Source organism: Apteryx rowi, unplaced genomic scaffold (assembly GCF_003343035.1).
Source record: "Apteryx rowi isolate R43461 unplaced genomic scaffold, aptRow1 scaffold_140, whole genome shotgun sequence".
Lineage (NCBI taxonomy): Eukaryota > Metazoa > Chordata > Aves > Apterygiformes > Apterygidae > Apteryx > Apteryx rowi.
Window position 1 is genome coordinate 1,538,773 of NW_020447642.1, and position 16,646 is coordinate 1,555,418.

The window sequence follows — 16,646 nt, forward strand, 5'->3', positions numbered from 1 at the left end:
AGGATACTGTCCATTAGAACTTCGGCAGGATCACTGCTGTTGTACTGGGGATAGTAGAACAATGCGGATTTCCTTAAAGCTGTCCTCTCGCCTTTGCTCACCTGCATATACAGCCTGTTCGTGTCAGGAGGGAGCAAAGCGAGGGAAACTGCAGAATGAGCAGTGGCCTGCAAAGGGCTGGCAGAAACAATCTCTCCAGGCATGGGCCTGGCTGCTAGCTGACAGATAAACCTGCTCACAGGCTGCAGACTTGGATCCTTAGCTTCAGCAGAAGTGAGATAAGGGCACAAATGCTTTTTGCTGCCTTTTCTTCTCGGCATCTGCAGAAATGCGATGCACTGCCTGGGTTTTCTATTGAAGAGCCCCGGGGTGTCATTCCGGGTCCTGGAGGACCCTGGTCCTGTGCTGTATACCTGCTGCAGCGCACCCACCCACCTGATGCCTTACAGTAATGTGAATTTATAAGACTGCCCCATAAATTGACAGAGCTATGTTTGATTCTTTCCTAACAGAAAGCTGTGAAGGCAAGATCCAAATCCCATAGTACATCCGATGATGAAGAAAGTCAGCAAAATCCTTCTGGAAAGGAAACAGGACAGCTCCACAGGTGAGCTGTGGATCATGACAGTTTTACAGCTTCATTAAAACTAGTGGCATGTTACTACTATGGATGTGTGTTGTTGGTTTGTCAGTGCCTCAGGGAAGTCTGCTCTTAAGAGCAGGTCATTTATGTCACCGCTGCTGAGGTATGTTTTGCTGTTATTGCAGTACCCCGATGTTTTGGTTATGCAGATTCTCATGGATTGCAGATAGCAATTACTCCTCAGCTGAAAAGAAATGTGCTAGTGATACTCTCCTAACGGAAAAATGTGAGGCTACATTTTATATGCTGTAATTAGTGCTTAGAGAAAACTTTAGACTAAATAAGAATGCATCACAGCCCAGCCAGCTTTATTACATCTGAGAATGCAACAAACAAAGAATCAAAAAAGTACCATTGAGAATGCATTTGTTGTCACCAGAATGTTCCTTTTTCAGATGCAGTTCAAAGCTGTCTCCTTTGTTTTTGTCTAGGAGAGCCATGATGCAGCTATTTCATTATGTTTTTAATGAAAAATTTTATGTCTGTGTGTGTGTGGATTGGGGTACAAGGGGAACAGTCATCTCAGATGGCTCAGACCTCTCTGTAAGGAGTTTTACTCAATGAGGTTCCCTGTTTATTACACCTTGCTTTTCAGTCTGAGTTGTACAGCTGTTTATTTCTTTAATGGTGAAAAGAATAGGGGACTGAATTATGCTTCAAGTATTGAAACTTTCCGTCTTTGTTTTATATTTTAAATATTACGCAGCAGACTAGCTCGTCGAAGAAAAACTGTGAAGCTGTGCCGAGCTCTGTCTGATCTAGTGGTATACACAAACTCTGTGGCAGCGCAGGATATAGTAGATGATGGTAAGACTGCTGGTAGAGAGTTACATATGCATTTTTCTCTTTTCTGTTTGGTTACATATTCTGACAGGAAACATGGCTGTGATGTAAAGTTTTTTTTGTTTTTTCAAAGTTGTTCCAGAAATAGGGTGGCTAGTTACCTGTCCTCTTTACTTAACTATGGAGAAAAAGAATAAAGCACCACCCTTTTATTTCCCAAGAAATATCTTTCCCTTAGTTTCTCATAATTCTTTTCAAATCAATCTGTGTTCTCCCTGATTGATACCCGTATAGCTGAGGTCTGAGTTCAGGCCTCCGTCCTTTGGGATTGCTTTGTAACTTTGTTTATTTAACAATACACACAGGATCAACAGGGAATGTGCTATCATTCAGTGAAACAAGAGCCCACCAAGCAGTGCAGCAGAAAGCTGAACAGTTTATGCTTTACAACCAGAAACAGCTTACAAGGGTTTATCCATCTGCATATCGAATTGACTCCAGCAATTTCAATCCTATACCATATTGGAATGTTGGTTGCCAGTTAGGTAGGTGCTGCATGAGTATCGTATTTCCCTTTTCTTCTGCTAAGTTGTTGTTATCTTTATCAATAACACCTGAATCTTCTTGCTCAACAGTGGCACTGAACTACCAGTCGGAAGGACGCATGATGCAAATAAATGAAGCAAAATTTAGGGTGAATGGCAACTGCGGTTATGTCCTCAAACCTCAGCAGATGTGCAAAGGTAATGTCCCTCAAAGGTAATGTCCCACAATACATTTATTACTGTAAGTGTCAAGGTAAAAACATCTTCATGATGAAGTTACCAAGACAGAAGAAAGAAAATAAGAATATATATAGAATCTTTTCTGTATTTCCATAAATACCATAATAACCTAGTTGGCTACTAGGATAGCCAGCTGCAAGTAGGAATGACAAGATACTCTGGCCCAGGGCCAAGTTTCTAGGACTTGGTCCAACTCTGAAGCAAGTCAATGCAATTCTTCTGTTGTCTTTGAAAGGAGTTGGTTCAGTCCTCAAAACATGTTAGAACAGGAGCCTGATTTTTCAGTATTTTGGGATGAACACCCTTCCATTTGTTTGAGGATTTTGGATCTGATTGTGTCCCTATATCTGTAAGTAATTTTTGTAATGTGACCACAAGAAACAGCGGCATTGATTGAAAGTTACTTGAGAAATGGTAGAGGCAGTTTGAGCACTTGAAGTAGACACTGCTGCTGAAGGAAGCAGCTTACTCCACCCCAGCTGCTTGTTCTCATTCTGACTTGTACAGCTGTGCAAGAAATAAGATCGGAGTGCTACTCTGGGTTATAACTGATGTTTTTTGAAGCTGCTACTTTTTCTATAAAGTTTTTCAAAGGAGTCTTAGTCTTGTAAAACTTTCCTATTGTATGGATCCTTACTCTCTTGTAATCATATGAGCAAGGGCTGCTCAACTCAGAAATGGTTGTAAGAAAGTAGAACGGAATCTAACAATGCATTAATAAGTCCTATGTAATCTAATTTACTCCCTGATGTCGGAATTTTGGCTGCGTACATGTATCTTCTTTTGCAGATCTATTCTGTGTATTTTTTTCTTCCATTTTTTTCTCATTCCTTGTTAATTTTTAGGTACCTTCAACCCCTACTCTGCTGATCCACTTCCTGCCAGTCCTAAAAAGCAGCTTATTCTGAAAATCATCAGTGGACAGCAGTTACCTAAGCCTCCCGACTCAATGTTAGGAGACAGAGGAGAGGTAAAATGGTCTGATACCAACAAGTGCTTCTATGAGAGGTCCTGGAGTGATATGTCAGCATGTGACTCGAACTTTCTCCTCATTTAAATACACCAGAAATTTTCAAATTTTGTCAAGTATTCGGTCGTTAAATACTACATTTTCCCATGGAGCCTCTATCCTACACGTGATGTTTAGGAATTAATTTATTGTTTCTTATTTTGGGGGCGACTTCCATTTTTTGGAGAAATTACTCGTAGCTGGCCTTGCTCTTGACATTACAAACTGTACATCAACCTATAGTCCATGAAGCCACTTCCTATGATTGTGCTGCTTGAAAACTTGTGCTAAGCAAAGGTTTTCAAATTCTCATATGAATTTAAATGTGTTCTCTGAATGGAAATTTTATTAAAAATTGACCTTCATTTGTATCATTAGCTTGCTTTTAAAGTACTTTTTTTTTAATAGATAATAGATCCCTTTGTCGAGGTGGAAATTATTGGATTACCTGTTGACTGCTCTAAAGATCAGACAAGGGTGGTTGACGACAACGGTAAGATAATCTAGCTGACTTCCTCTTCTTAGAGTAAAATATTAAGTCGTCATAAATTTTTCAGTGTATGTTATTACTTCCTAAACTGCAAAGCTTGTTAGCCCATGAAACCGAATGATTGCCTTTCTGCTTTCTGGGCAGAATTTCTGGTGTAGGGAGATAGAAGTGAGAGGTGAAAGAAGAGAACTGCTCACCGCACTGTCTTTCTCCTGGATTCTTCTTAGATCTCCTTTATGCAGAAGTTCCTAGTATTTCTGTATATAAAATACATGTGTAATATCAAGTGAAATGTAAATAAACTGTGTCCTAAGCAGTTTGATTGCCATATCAGCCTTCATGGGAAGGAGATGAAAAAGATTAACAGCCTGTTCTAGCAGGAGAGGTGACCATCATTTCTCATAGGTAGCTGCAATACCATGGGGAAAAATGACTCGTTCCTGTTCCTTTTGGTCTATCTTTAGCCTACCATAGTTCTGCAAAACAGCAGCCTGCCTTGCTATCCCTGCCAGCTACCCAGCCAGAATCATTTTGTTTATGAAGGCTGTCCAGGAAATAAACTCTCATTTTTAATTACGTATATAATGGAGGTTATGAGAGATCCTAGGTCTAGATGAGCAGTAAACAATGAGTGTTGCTTTGCGCATTGTGTTGGTTTGTGTTTCTCTTGCCTCTTGCCTTGCATCGTGAAAACTGAGGCCAGCATTGCTATGGCTGTTTCCCAGAATTTCTATTGTTTGTTGCACAGGGTTTAATCCTGTTTGGGAGGAAACACTCACTTTTACCATCCACATGCCTGAAATAGCTTTGGTTCGATTTCTTGTTTGGGACCATGACCCTATTGGGCGAGACTTCGTTGGACAAAGAACCTTGGCCTTTAGCAGTCTTGTGCCTGGTTAGTCCCACTTGTTTTCCTTGACTTTGAGATCTAATGGAAGGTCAAATGCGTTTGAATTTGAAGTGCAAGACTAGGAATCAGAATAGGGTATATGCCTCTGTGGGACTTCATGTATGAGCTTGGATAATTCCCCTAGTATCTTAGAGTGTTGTGCTCACTCTTATTTCAAGGAGTTTTGGGTGGCTGTGCTTCTGGAAATTTCAGCTGTTGTCTTATTTGTAACTTGGATGCAGTTTATACTGGGGGGGTTTGGAAAACCTGTGAGGATGGAAGATAGTAGCTTTTACTGAAGACAGCAGATATTACTGTGTATATCATGCTTTTTTTATAGGCAGTCCTTGGCAGTTGTCCATAAAATGGATACTGTTGATTGATTGCAATGCTGTTTCTTTATTTTGCTAGGTTATCGCCATGTGTATTTAGAGGGGCTGACAGAAGCATCCATATTTGTTCATATAACCATTAATGAAATTTATGGAAAGGTAGGTATACCTAGGAAGGTACATCTCTTGTGAGTTTTTTGTTTTAATACTTTTGGCAAACATGGATTAAAATGCACCACAGAACCTCACAGGACTTGTGTGGTTTCTAAATGATTCTTACAGTTTAGGTACATGGCATTTTGTAGACCGGGTCAGCAGTGCCTAACTTTCTCTGGCATTGATCAGTACTAAAGTGTAAACAAATTATTCAAAACATACAGCAATGGAAAGGCATAATGTCTTATTCTCTGTTGCCCTGAACTTGATGTCCCTATTTACACTATTACCTATATAACAGATACGTGCCTACACTGCTAGGCATCACCATGCTCAGGGAAGCAAACTACCATTCCTTATGGTGTTTTTTTTCTGAGGAACACTGAGCCAGGGCATGCGTCAAACAGTGCACCCATGTCCAGTAGAACATTTGTCTCTCTCTGAGACACTGTAATCCCAGTGCAGACACATCTGTTAGTGTGTTCTATAAGCAGAAAGATATAGCCTGTAAAGTATGTTTGGTTTTTTTATTTGTTTTGCTTTTCTTCCTGGCAGGTGATCAACTTCAAAGCATAACACTCTCTTGCACTAGTCTTAGCATGCATACTTATGAATGGTTCTTACTGTTGCCACCTAATAGTTATTTCACATCTAGATAAAGTACATTCCTATAGGCTTAATTTTTAACTAATTTTACTTCAGAAATAACTGTTGAGAGCTGTAACTGCACCAGGACCTGGTATTTGACAAGTTATTTTTAACTGCTAATTTGTTTTAAATCTTTCAGGTTATAGTACGTGTAGTGTTGCCACTATTCTGCAAGATTATTAATTTTAAAACTTTTATAAAAGTTTTAAAACAAAAGCACTGTGCCTTTTCCTCTGTATTTCTGCTTTAACTGCTTTCATGAAAGTTTACAAGAGATCAATAGAGATAACCAGCACAGAGAAGTTAATCCAGTTCAACAGTCTGCTAAATTAAAATGGACCTGTGTAGTGATTTAAAAAAAAAAAAAAAAACACCAAACTTTTTTAAGAGCATAGGTGAAGGGAATGGTTAGTCTCAGTCTTTCTCCATTCTGAAAGTGGAGGCAGAGAATGTCTTGTCAAAACTAGCCCTGGCCACCAGCTTTTTGTCTGCTCTGGAGCACTCTGGTTGTTTCTATATGTGGAATTGCAGCACTATGAGCACCCAAGAGAAGTTCAGTGGGACAGAGAGAAAACAAGCACAGATGAAGCCTAGGGGCTGAGATTCAGTGCAGTCCAGATCCTCACTCAACACTGCTATGCTTATCCTCGCTGATCCCATTAGATCACTGAGTGGTCTAGTGATGGTAATGTAAACCACTGAGATGTCTTTCTCATGTTGGCATCCTCGTCTCAGCGCAAGGACCGGTGTTTCAATGTATTCTGTCTGCTCTTGCCTCTGGCCAGGGAGGAAGGACAGTGGCTAGGAGTTGGAGGGAGTGGCACTGACCATGCCTGGCCCATATGTGTTCTGTACACAGAGAGAAGCGTTTCGTATTCAACGTAGATTTCATCATTACTACATCCATGTTAAAAGAAAAGTAGTAGTAAATGCTTTGGAATACATTTGCAATATATACATTTGCAGTATGTGTCTGGGGACGTGTGAAATCACATACCATTTTGGTGATAGTCTGTAAGAGCCTGTATGGCTGTTGGTCTTGCCTCACGTGCTCTTCAAAGAAGAAATATAGTCAAGAAAGCTGAGTAGCTTCATATTAAAGATGAATGATGATGACAGCAGAAAAAATGAGAAAAGATCCAGTGAGATCTGATCTTTTTTGTATAATTTAGTCCATTCATCTAATGCTGGATTTAATGATGCGCTATATTACTGTGTTTCCAAGTTATAAACAAAGGCTGAATGTACATTTGCATCCTTGTAGATGAGGATTTCAGGTCAAGTTTCTTTGAAAGAGGCTAACATAAGACTAATAAATAGTTTTAAGTGATTTGCTCTACAGGTTTATAATTACAGCTGATGTTCTTTTACCTTACTGCTTGTATCACAGTCTTGAAAACATTAGCCAAACATATTTGCATTTTTTTCCCTTTCAGTGGAGCCCTTTAATCCTCAATCCCAGTTACACAATATTGCACTTTCTAGGAGCCACAAAGGTAGACTTCATTAGCATGCGCTTTGCACTTGCTGGGCACAGATTTTCAAATGGTTCCTAATCGCATGACCTGTAACTACCAAGCTACATCATTTTTCATTCAGGCTCTTAAACATTTGGATATCGCTTTGATGAAGCCCATGCATAAAGTTCCAAGTTAATGTGTAGCCTGTCACTGCAGTACACTTCTTAAGTCCTGTCATCTCTGATTAGGAGGCTTCTAGAAAACCTCCCTTGTAATAGTGGCAGGCTGCCATCCTAATGAGGAGAAACATAGACATGCATGAATTCATGGAGACCTATGCTGATAGTTCCTTGGTCAGAGTAGATGTGAATTGCTTGGTGTGAATTTTGGCTTTGCTGCATTTTAATTTTGTCGTCTTCATTCATAAATTTTTTGAAAGCAGCCCTTTTCATTGCATTCTTTATATAATAGTCTGAACTCACTTGAAACTAGTTATTCTTGTCCTTTCAGAATAAGCAGCTGATAGGACTCAGAGGGTTGTTTAACAAGAACCCTAAGCACAATTCTGCTGAAAACAGCGGGCACTACGTACGGAAGCGATCTATTGGCGATCGAATTCTCCGGCGCACGGCCAGTGCACCAGCAAAAGGTAGAAAGAAGAGTAAAATGGGTGTTCTGGAAGCTATTGAAATTAAAGACAGTGCATCTGAACCAACAGACCTGAAAGACAAAGAAGGAGTTATAAGGCGTACAACACGGAGTTTGCAAGCACGTCCTGCTTCTATGCCAGTGGACAAGTATCTTCTTGTAGGATTGCCATGCGCAGAAGGTGAAACTGTTCAAGATGCCAGAGGAAAAGAAAATGCATCTGGTAAAATACTTCCAAAATTACTTTTTGGTAGCAAGTTGAAATAATATATTAAAAGGCTTGGTTCCGCAGCCCCTATGTGCAAGTAGTTGCTGGGTAAAATGTCATGCTTTAGACTGTAGTATTTTAACAGCTTGCATGCATTTCTAAATCACCTCAAACTGCTTGAGAATTGAACCCCCAGAAAGTTCAGGAATAATAATAGTAATTTCTGGAAGTGCTATAAAAAGGACATTTGTCAAGCTTCTTTTCATGATTTAAGAACAACTTTCAACTACCCTTCACCAATCTCTGGTTTGTTACTGTCCATTGACTCATGAAAACATTGCTATTGGCATTGTGTGTTTTTTCCCCTCCTTTTTAAGGGGGAGAAAAGCATGCAGCATATGTTTTGGAAGCAGTGTTTGTAAAGGCTAACACAGACTTTGCAAACAGAGGTAAAAGGGGCAAAAGTAGGTCAAACTTTGTATCTAGCAGTCTTGACTTTGTCCTTTTAAAGTAATCAGATTAAATAACCTTGATTATAGGGAAAGCATGTGTTAGGATAAAATCTTAGTCTTGTATTTTTTATACACAAAACAATTCTTAAAATAACTTTTTTCTAAGTGTCTTTAGCAGCACTAGTCTGGGTTTGGAAATCCAATACTTTGTAGTCATTCCCATGACTACAGCAAAGTTGCATTGTGTTACGATGACCTGCCTAATATCTGATTTACTGGCGTATTTAAATAAGTCTAGGAAGCTTTGCATATCATGGCTATAATTCATTAGACCTTTTGTCTCTATCCTGAGTCTAGAGCATCCAGGCTGGTGGTGGTGGTGGTTAGTTTTTTTTGTTTGGCCGGCTGGCTGGTTCGACCTTGCTTTTCTTGCTTGTTTGTTTTTGTTTTTTTTTGCGGAGGAAGAGTGTGTGTGCTCACACAAGCTGTTCCCGTGAGACTGAGGGCTTGGCCAGATCCTTTGATTCTGTTTGATTCTGACAGCACGAAGTTTCCAGAGTTTGTCCCCACAGGGCTCTTCCTCAGCTAGTGCAGGGCAGCCAGAAGAGCTGCCCGTCTGTCCTTGACACAGTGAAGAGAGCACACAGAGCTCTTGTCTTGGACAGGAGTACAGGGGGGCTGAAGCGTTGCTCCGCTCTAGATAGTCTCAGCTGTTGGAGCAGTAGCTTTTGCTAACCGTAGCAGCCACCTGAAAGTCAAATAGTTGCAATGCTGTCCTGGCACAGAGAAGAATGGGTTGGTAAGCCATCTTTGCTCTGCTTGCCCGTATTTGGGGCTTTGAAGGAACAGATTATCTGGACATCACCATTTAAAAGTTGCTTAGGAGAAACATCAAGCAAAATTAACAAAAATATTTCTACCACCCTGAAAAGAAACTATAGACAGGAAAAAGGATATTCCTAGTAATGGAAGTTAACGCTGAGAATGCTGTATTTGAAATTCAAAGATTTTCTCCCCAAAAGCCTGTGAAGCTGATGCAGCTCAGACATTCTTAGCAACAGATGTGATTGTTTATGACAGATTTCTTCCTAAAGATGCTATAAACAAATGCAGAAAATTCATTTAGAAGAAATTTCCACCCTTTTCTGGAGGTCACAAGTATTCACTGTGATAGCAGAAAACCCTTTGCAAAAAACACAGGCCCTGGTGACATGATGTAAAAAGCTACCTCAGGAAATAAATTTTGCACCTTCTAAATGTGAGAATACTAGAATCAGTCTGTTCGAGCTGGTATAGGTAGAGCTTGCTCCATAACCCATCCAGAGAAGGACTGGCCACCTTAGACACAAAGAAATGAGAAGTGAAGAAGGTGAAATTCCGAACAGGCCTCTTCTCTCCTCGAGAGACCTTCTCCCTTCTCTGTGCTTCGGGGGTATGGCTTAACGGTGGACACAGAGGAAAGCAACCTGGGCCCTTTTCTGTGGAAGTACTTATCTTGAATCAGGATGAGAAAAGATGTGGCACAGCCTTGTGCCGTAAAGGAATAGGCTTGGATATTTTCAGGAAGTAAATTAAGCCCAAATATTTCAGACTGGGAGGAGACTTCCCCTCGAGGGAGGAACTAGTCGGAGGATGCGTTCTTTATGGCAGGGTGCAGTGAAGAATGAAGAGGGCTGGCTGTTGCTAATGCTATGACTAAATTTATCTAGTGTATTAACTGGAATTACACCAAGTGGGAAATGTGCCTTCCATTTCCTCCTCTGTTCTCTGTAGAAAGGAATCTACAAATCAAATTTGTATCTGTTCCATTCTTACGTAGGAGCTGTGTAAATCCACTGTAGTTGCACTGGAAAGCTTGAGGAACTTTTCTTTTTCATAATTTGGAGATCAGCCCTGCATGCCATGTTCATTAAAAATAACTCTTACTGTGCCAGGGGATTCTCATGCACTGTTTGTGAATGATCCAGGCTTCTCTTTTTCCTTTCTAGGGTACCTGATTCCTAGTGAATGTTAGAAACAGTATACCTTATGTCAAATTTACCTCTTTGGTCCTTGCTTAATTAAAAAGGTGTTAATTACCTACCAAAGCGAGGAGTGAGTCATGGAGCTAGGATTTGACATATAAAGAGCAGTAATATGATTTGGAGGAGAAAATGTATCTAATATATATTTTTCATGGAATTCAAAATCTTCTCATATGAATGCAGTATGTTGGTAGAAGATCAAAAATTAAATCTCTGAACTGTAACAATTTACATAACTGTATGCAAAGAACAATATGTCTGGGGTCCATCTACTTGATGCTTTTTACTCAGAGGTCTTTTAAGCATGCATCTTGTTTCAAAGTATTATGCTTTTTAACAGAGCTGTTTTGTTCTGTCTTTATTGCCATGCTTCTTTATAGTACAAATCTGAATAGGAACACAACTGAAGGTAATATCACATGCAAACTATGGTATGGTACCTCATTAACATTATTTGCAACAAATATTACATCATGTGCTTGATGTAATAGACATTCAAAGGAAGCTTCAGTGAAGTGCCTGCAGCTGTATTTTCCCATTTATTCATACCACTCAGATAATTTGTATTAAACCTGCACAACCCCATAATTAAGTTCTGTCACAACTGTACCTAATTTTGCATTCTCCATTTGTCTGTCTAAGGACAAAATACTTGTTAATAAACACAACACAAAATATTGAGTGCAACTAATATGTTTCTTATTTAATTTAGCCAACAGTGATGCTACAACTGAGAAGGAAACAAACTTGAAAGAATCTGGTTTTACACATTCTGAGAAAAATGCAACTACTTCAGATTTGGCATCTGTCTTCAAAAAGGAGAATCCCCAGACAGAGACTAAAGTTGACTCTTCTCTAATACCACCCCTACAGGAAAAACATGTAGTTTTTGCAGGTGGGGTAGCTGAAAGAAATCACCTCACAGGGCATCAGGAAAATCATCTCTCTGGTGAAACTGTCCCTCTAATACAGGACTCTGGTTTTGAACTTGTCACAGAAAAAACGCAAGACAAAAATTGTGCGAACCATAAAAGGGAAGATGACACAAAAGAATCTAAGGAGGAGAAAGTAACACTGGTGGGAACTTCCCTTTCTCAGAAAGTAGAGGATATTGAAAATCATAAATATGACATCATCAAGGAAAGCACCGCAGCAGCTTTTTCATTGACAGATATTTCTTCTACCATCTGCTCTGATGTTCCTGGTTTACACTCCACTTCAACCATGCAAGACAGCGACATTTCTCGTCTTATAGATGAAGTTTCTTTAATGAATGAGAGTGAGATGGATAGCTCTGTCTCGGCACTGATTGGACAGTTTGATGTCACAGATGACCAAACTAATCTCACTGTGGTCTCAAGTCTCCATGGAGCTAGCAGCCAGACCTTCAGTGTGATGTCTGCACATCCACCTATGCTTACTGCAGATGTTAACACTCCATGTAAGAGCAACTTGACTACCATAAGATCCATCAAATCCCCTTTATTCTCAACTCCAGATACTACTGTGTTCTCCAGCCCTGAGACTACTGAGTTTTCTGTGTACACGATTATCCATGAGGCATCTCTTACACCAACTTCTGAAAGTAATACCCACAGTGAATTAGTTTGCACAAAAAAGTTAGACAGTATAGAAAATAACTTGCCTTGTTCTGCTTGTACTTCACCTCTCTCTTTGCTAAATGCAAATCCCAAAACAAAATGTGGAACAAGTTGGGAAGCCCTTGAATCTGCCAGTTCTTTTGCTTCTGATAGCCTCATCTTTGAGGATACGCTAGTTGACCCTCCCACTTGTGAAAATTCAGAAAGCAGCAGTCTAGTAGAAGTAGATGGGGATTCTCAAGATCTGCTGGTAACTGCATGCGAATACAAAAGAGAAGACATGAGCCAGATGGCTTCCCCTTTGAAACTAAGGCAAAAGCAGGACCCCGGACACAGTGGTGAGAGGAGCTCTGGGAATAACACAGCTGTTGAGGAGCTCTGTGTTGCTGCCCTGGATTGTTCAAATAACTTCAGGACTGCAAGGTGTCAGTTCCCCTTCCCAACATATGGAAATGTTGGCTTTTTACATCATTATCATCAGACTTCAGATATGCAAAAAGATGAAATGTGTACCTCCCAGGGATCCCAACTTAAGGTACACTCGCCTGGACTGCAGAATGCTTTGCCTTTCCCACCTTCTGCAGCCATCAGACAGACTAGCCCTTGCAAATCCAAGAGTCTTGGTGACTTGACATCAGAGGATATTTCCTGCAATTTTGAAAGTAAGTATCAGTACATAAGTAGAAGCTTTATCACATCTGGCATGAGAGACAAGAAACTTGCTGCTATGAAGAATATGAGACCACATTCTACAGATGCTCTGACAGAACAGCTGAGGAAATTGGTATCCCTGGACCAGGATGACAGCTGTCAAACACTATATTCCAGGCAGATTGATGACTGCCCAAAGGCGCTGGTCAGAAAACTGTCGTCCAGAAGCCAGAGCAGAGTACGGAATATAGCCAGTCGTGCCAAGGAGAGACAGGAAGCCAGCAAGCAAAAGTTTTCTAATGCAAGTAGCATAGCAGGGGTCGTTCTTCGGAATAAGCCTTCAGCATCTCCTCACACTATCAACAGGCATTCGACGGGCTCCTACATAGCCAGGTACCTGAACGGATTTGCTGGGGAAGATGTGGAAGGCCGAGGAATACCAGAGGGTGTGTGTGCTGCTCTGCACTATAGGTGTGGTGACCAGTTGTGTACACATGATTCTGTTCTGCAGCTGGAACCCAATAGCGATGATAAGCCAGAAATATATTTCCTGCTGAGACTGTAGATTGTATAAATGTATATCTTCAATGTTTACAAACTATTTCATTGAAATGAAGGATTTTTAGCAAGAAATACTGTTTTGAGAATTTAAATTATTTAGAAATACAATTTTATGCTAGTGATTCGGTAATGATTTAGTGTGCTCTTTCCTGTCAAAGCTTATGTAAATAGAAACTGTGCTCCGTTCTTATGTATGTATTCCTTTAACTTAGAAATTGTAAAGTGAACTAGTCTGGGGATTATTTGCATGCAGTAAGCATTTGTAGCATTTTGTATTTGTGATGCATGTCCTTTTTTCAGTCAAGCACATCAGTGCTCAAGAGCAGAACATTGCAATGAATGCAATAGTATTTTTCTGTTTTCCCAAAGTCCTACTGTTCGGAGAAAAATTTTTAGTGATCACTTTGACCTTTGTCTTGCAAGTTCTGCTAAGCATAGCGCTGTCTGTTCTTGGTAGTTTCACTGCTGAGCTAGGACTCGTTCTGCCCCACAGGCAGTGTTCTCAGAATGAGACCGTTAGTATAATTGTGTTCAGTCTGACTTGTGCTAAACTGTTAGTTTTACATGTTTCCATGTATGAACTATGATTCTACAGCAAGCAACTTGTAGAATTAGGGTTAGTCTAAATTTGTAAGTAATGTGTAGGTTTGTCTTCCACCCACTTTATGGAGTATAATGATAGTTGTCCTTTTTTTGTCAACATGTTGAACATTCATTTCGGGACAGACTGGAATGAAAAGAAATGTGGGAGTAATTCTACATTTATGAATGGAAAACACTTAATTGCTGCACATTTTCTTATGTATTTTTGCTATTGGTTGTGTTTGTAGCTTCAATACAGTAGCAGAGTTGTTTTCTGTATATTTGTAATTTTACTGCTAAATTGTTGACAGTCAGTGGAATATTTAAAGCTGACATGGTAGCGGTAACTACTTTGGCTGTTCATCTTCACATCTTTTTCTATGAATATTAAAAGTAAAATGAGTGAGTAATCTCAAAAATACCCGAGGCTTCCCTGTAGGGAGCAACATAGCTTTATTTTGGTTTTAAGGTATGCTTTGCCTTCACTGTGAGTAAGTTTTTTCTTATATGTAAAAGACATGTACCTTTTACCTCTTTCTTTTGTAATGCAGAGTATTGTTATTCTTGGAGATATCATTAAAATAGATTTTTAAGCACCTGGCTACATGTTTACTGAATCTATAGCAAATGCAATTACAGTTGAATTAACAGTACTCAGTGATTGCAGACATCTGTCTTGTCATTAGCTTGCAATAAACCTTTAGAAAGGGAAAAATTCTCTCATTGCAAGTGATGATTGTGGTTCTTAACTAGAAATTTGCAGCTGAGGTCTTTTTCTTTTCTGCATAAGAAGCCATGTTTAGTGACTATCTCTGTAACTGCCTGTGCATTGCCAGTTAGAAATGACACAAGTATATTTACTGCTTTTCTTCCTTCCCTTCAGGAAAGAATTTTCCTGAACCAGAATACTTTCTAGAACCTTTGCTGTTTTCAGCCTGAAGTTTAGATGACAGAAATGCATTTTTTTGTTAAATTTATGTCATTTATGGTCAATTTCAGAAAAAGATTATACAAAAAAAAGTTGTTCAGTTATCTCCAACTTAGAGGAAAACAAATCAATGCATATATTACAAGCACAGGTAATATATAGGAAGAGATGATATCCAGTAGCATCTTCTGTAACTGCTATTGCACGTTGCTGCCCAGTGGCAGCCCCGGGCACCTCTGCTCAGTGCACTGCTGCTGCTTTTGCTGGTCTCTGTTAGCATTTGTAGCACAGTCATGGGCTAATCCTGGCTCAGCTGCCAGGCCATTGGGGAAGCAGGCTACAGTGAAGACTTGTAACGATCCAGTTCTGTGAAGTCAATAGAAAGGAAATACTCAGTGGTGTATGGGCACCTGGCCATACAGAGTTCCTCCTCCATGTCCCCCGTGGTCTGGGGTGTCTGCATGACACCGTGCAGCTCCGGGCACAGGGACTAGCTGGAGACAAAGAGCGATGCACTGGCGCTGGACCCAAGCCAGTATGAATGTTGGTAGGCTGGGGAGGTATCTAAGTCAGTAGTTTTTCGCATAGTGCTATCTGGCATTAAAAACGTCCACTTGTGTGATGGCCCGGTAGGTCAATGCCATTCTTTATTGCAGTTTCTTCCCAAGAAGCTTTCAGAACTGCGTTATGTAGTAAAAACAGGAGTCTTGTTTCAATAAGGCTCTCACAGATGCAGCTGTCTGCTGTTTTGATCATTTGGGAGAGAACAGTCTATTTTCTAACTAAAAAGCACTTTTTCATGGAGGAACGGAACCAGACACTGGCTTCACCCATTTAAACTTTGGGTCTGAATTTCTAGCTTAACGCTTGTGATACATTTGGAAGGAGTGATCCAAACCTTTTCTATCTTTAGGAAAGTTTGGAAGCTCTGTGCCTCGCGGTGGCAGAATTTAGGCTAGTATCTCCTGGGAAATGGATGCTTTCAACCTTCGACTCCCAGTCTGTAGCTTGCGTGTTGACTGCAGTAGCTAGAGAGGGTTTCGAGGCACGAGACTGAATGTGCAGAGGCTGTGATCTGCTCTGCTGAATGCTGCATGTCATAGATGCTCGCACTGCATCCAGGTACATTTATTTGTGTTAGTAGAACCTAGAAATTCTTTAGAAATAACTGCCGTTAAAAGTGCCTTGTAATTAAGCAAGCGGTAGAATCTCCATCACAGGCCATGAGAAAGCTATCTAGGCTTTATACTTAAAGGATGTTTCTAGTTTTAATGGAAATTAATTTAGACAAATTGTATGGCAGGTACAGGAGGTCAGAATAGATAATTACAGTGGTCTCATTTAATAATCTAATAATATCCAAAATTGAGGGGAAGGCACAGTTCAGAGGGGGACTGCTCTTTGTGTGGAAGTGTGACATTTGAGTAGTGAAACTGTCTTCTGGCAAAATTTTCAGGCCAAAGGAAGATCTGGCTTAGTGATTTTTCTATCTCACTGAAGTCCCGCCGAGAGATTCAAATGGCATTTTGCTTGCGTTGCTTCCGTTTTAGTGGTATAGGATCAGTGTGTGCCACAAGCTGTTAGTGGTAGAATATGCTGAGTTTTAAGATCTTGGATGGGAATACTCAGTGTTCAAAGATCTTGTTATCTAGTGCAGGTGAGAAGGTGAAGAGCACTTATGTCAACTGCCGTTGACTTCTGTTCTTGAATAATCTCCAGTGCAGTTTGTGGGCCTGGACAGGGAAAACTGACAAAGACTGTTTTAGATCTATGTGCAAAGGTGATGCTGTAAAAGA

General features: G+C 40.1%; 1 protein-coding gene across 1 annotated transcript in view; it reads left to right on the forward strand.

The window, feature by feature from the left end:
• The window catches only part of PLCH1 (phospholipase C eta 1), a 97,024-nt gene extending 82,541 nt beyond the window's left edge, over positions 1 to 14,483 (forward strand). Inside the window, exons 15-24 of the mRNA XM_026057790.1 lie at positions 513 to 607; positions 1,350 to 1,450; positions 1,792 to 1,971; positions 2,062 to 2,169; positions 3,057 to 3,181; positions 3,629 to 3,713; positions 4,459 to 4,605; positions 5,011 to 5,090; positions 7,706 to 8,066; positions 11,240 to 14,483. Coding sequence (XP_025913575.1) covers positions 513 to 607; positions 1,350 to 1,450; positions 1,792 to 1,971; positions 2,062 to 2,169; positions 3,057 to 3,181; positions 3,629 to 3,713; positions 4,459 to 4,605; positions 5,011 to 5,090; positions 7,706 to 8,066; positions 11,240 to 13,344 — 3,387 coding nt within the window. The 3' untranslated portion in view covers positions 13,345 to 14,483. The remainder of the gene's footprint in view (positions 1 to 512; positions 608 to 1,349; positions 1,451 to 1,791; positions 1,972 to 2,061; positions 2,170 to 3,056; positions 3,182 to 3,628; positions 3,714 to 4,458; positions 4,606 to 5,010; positions 5,091 to 7,705; positions 8,067 to 11,239) is intronic.
• The last annotated feature ends 2,163 nt before the right edge of the window (positions 14,484 to 16,646 follow it).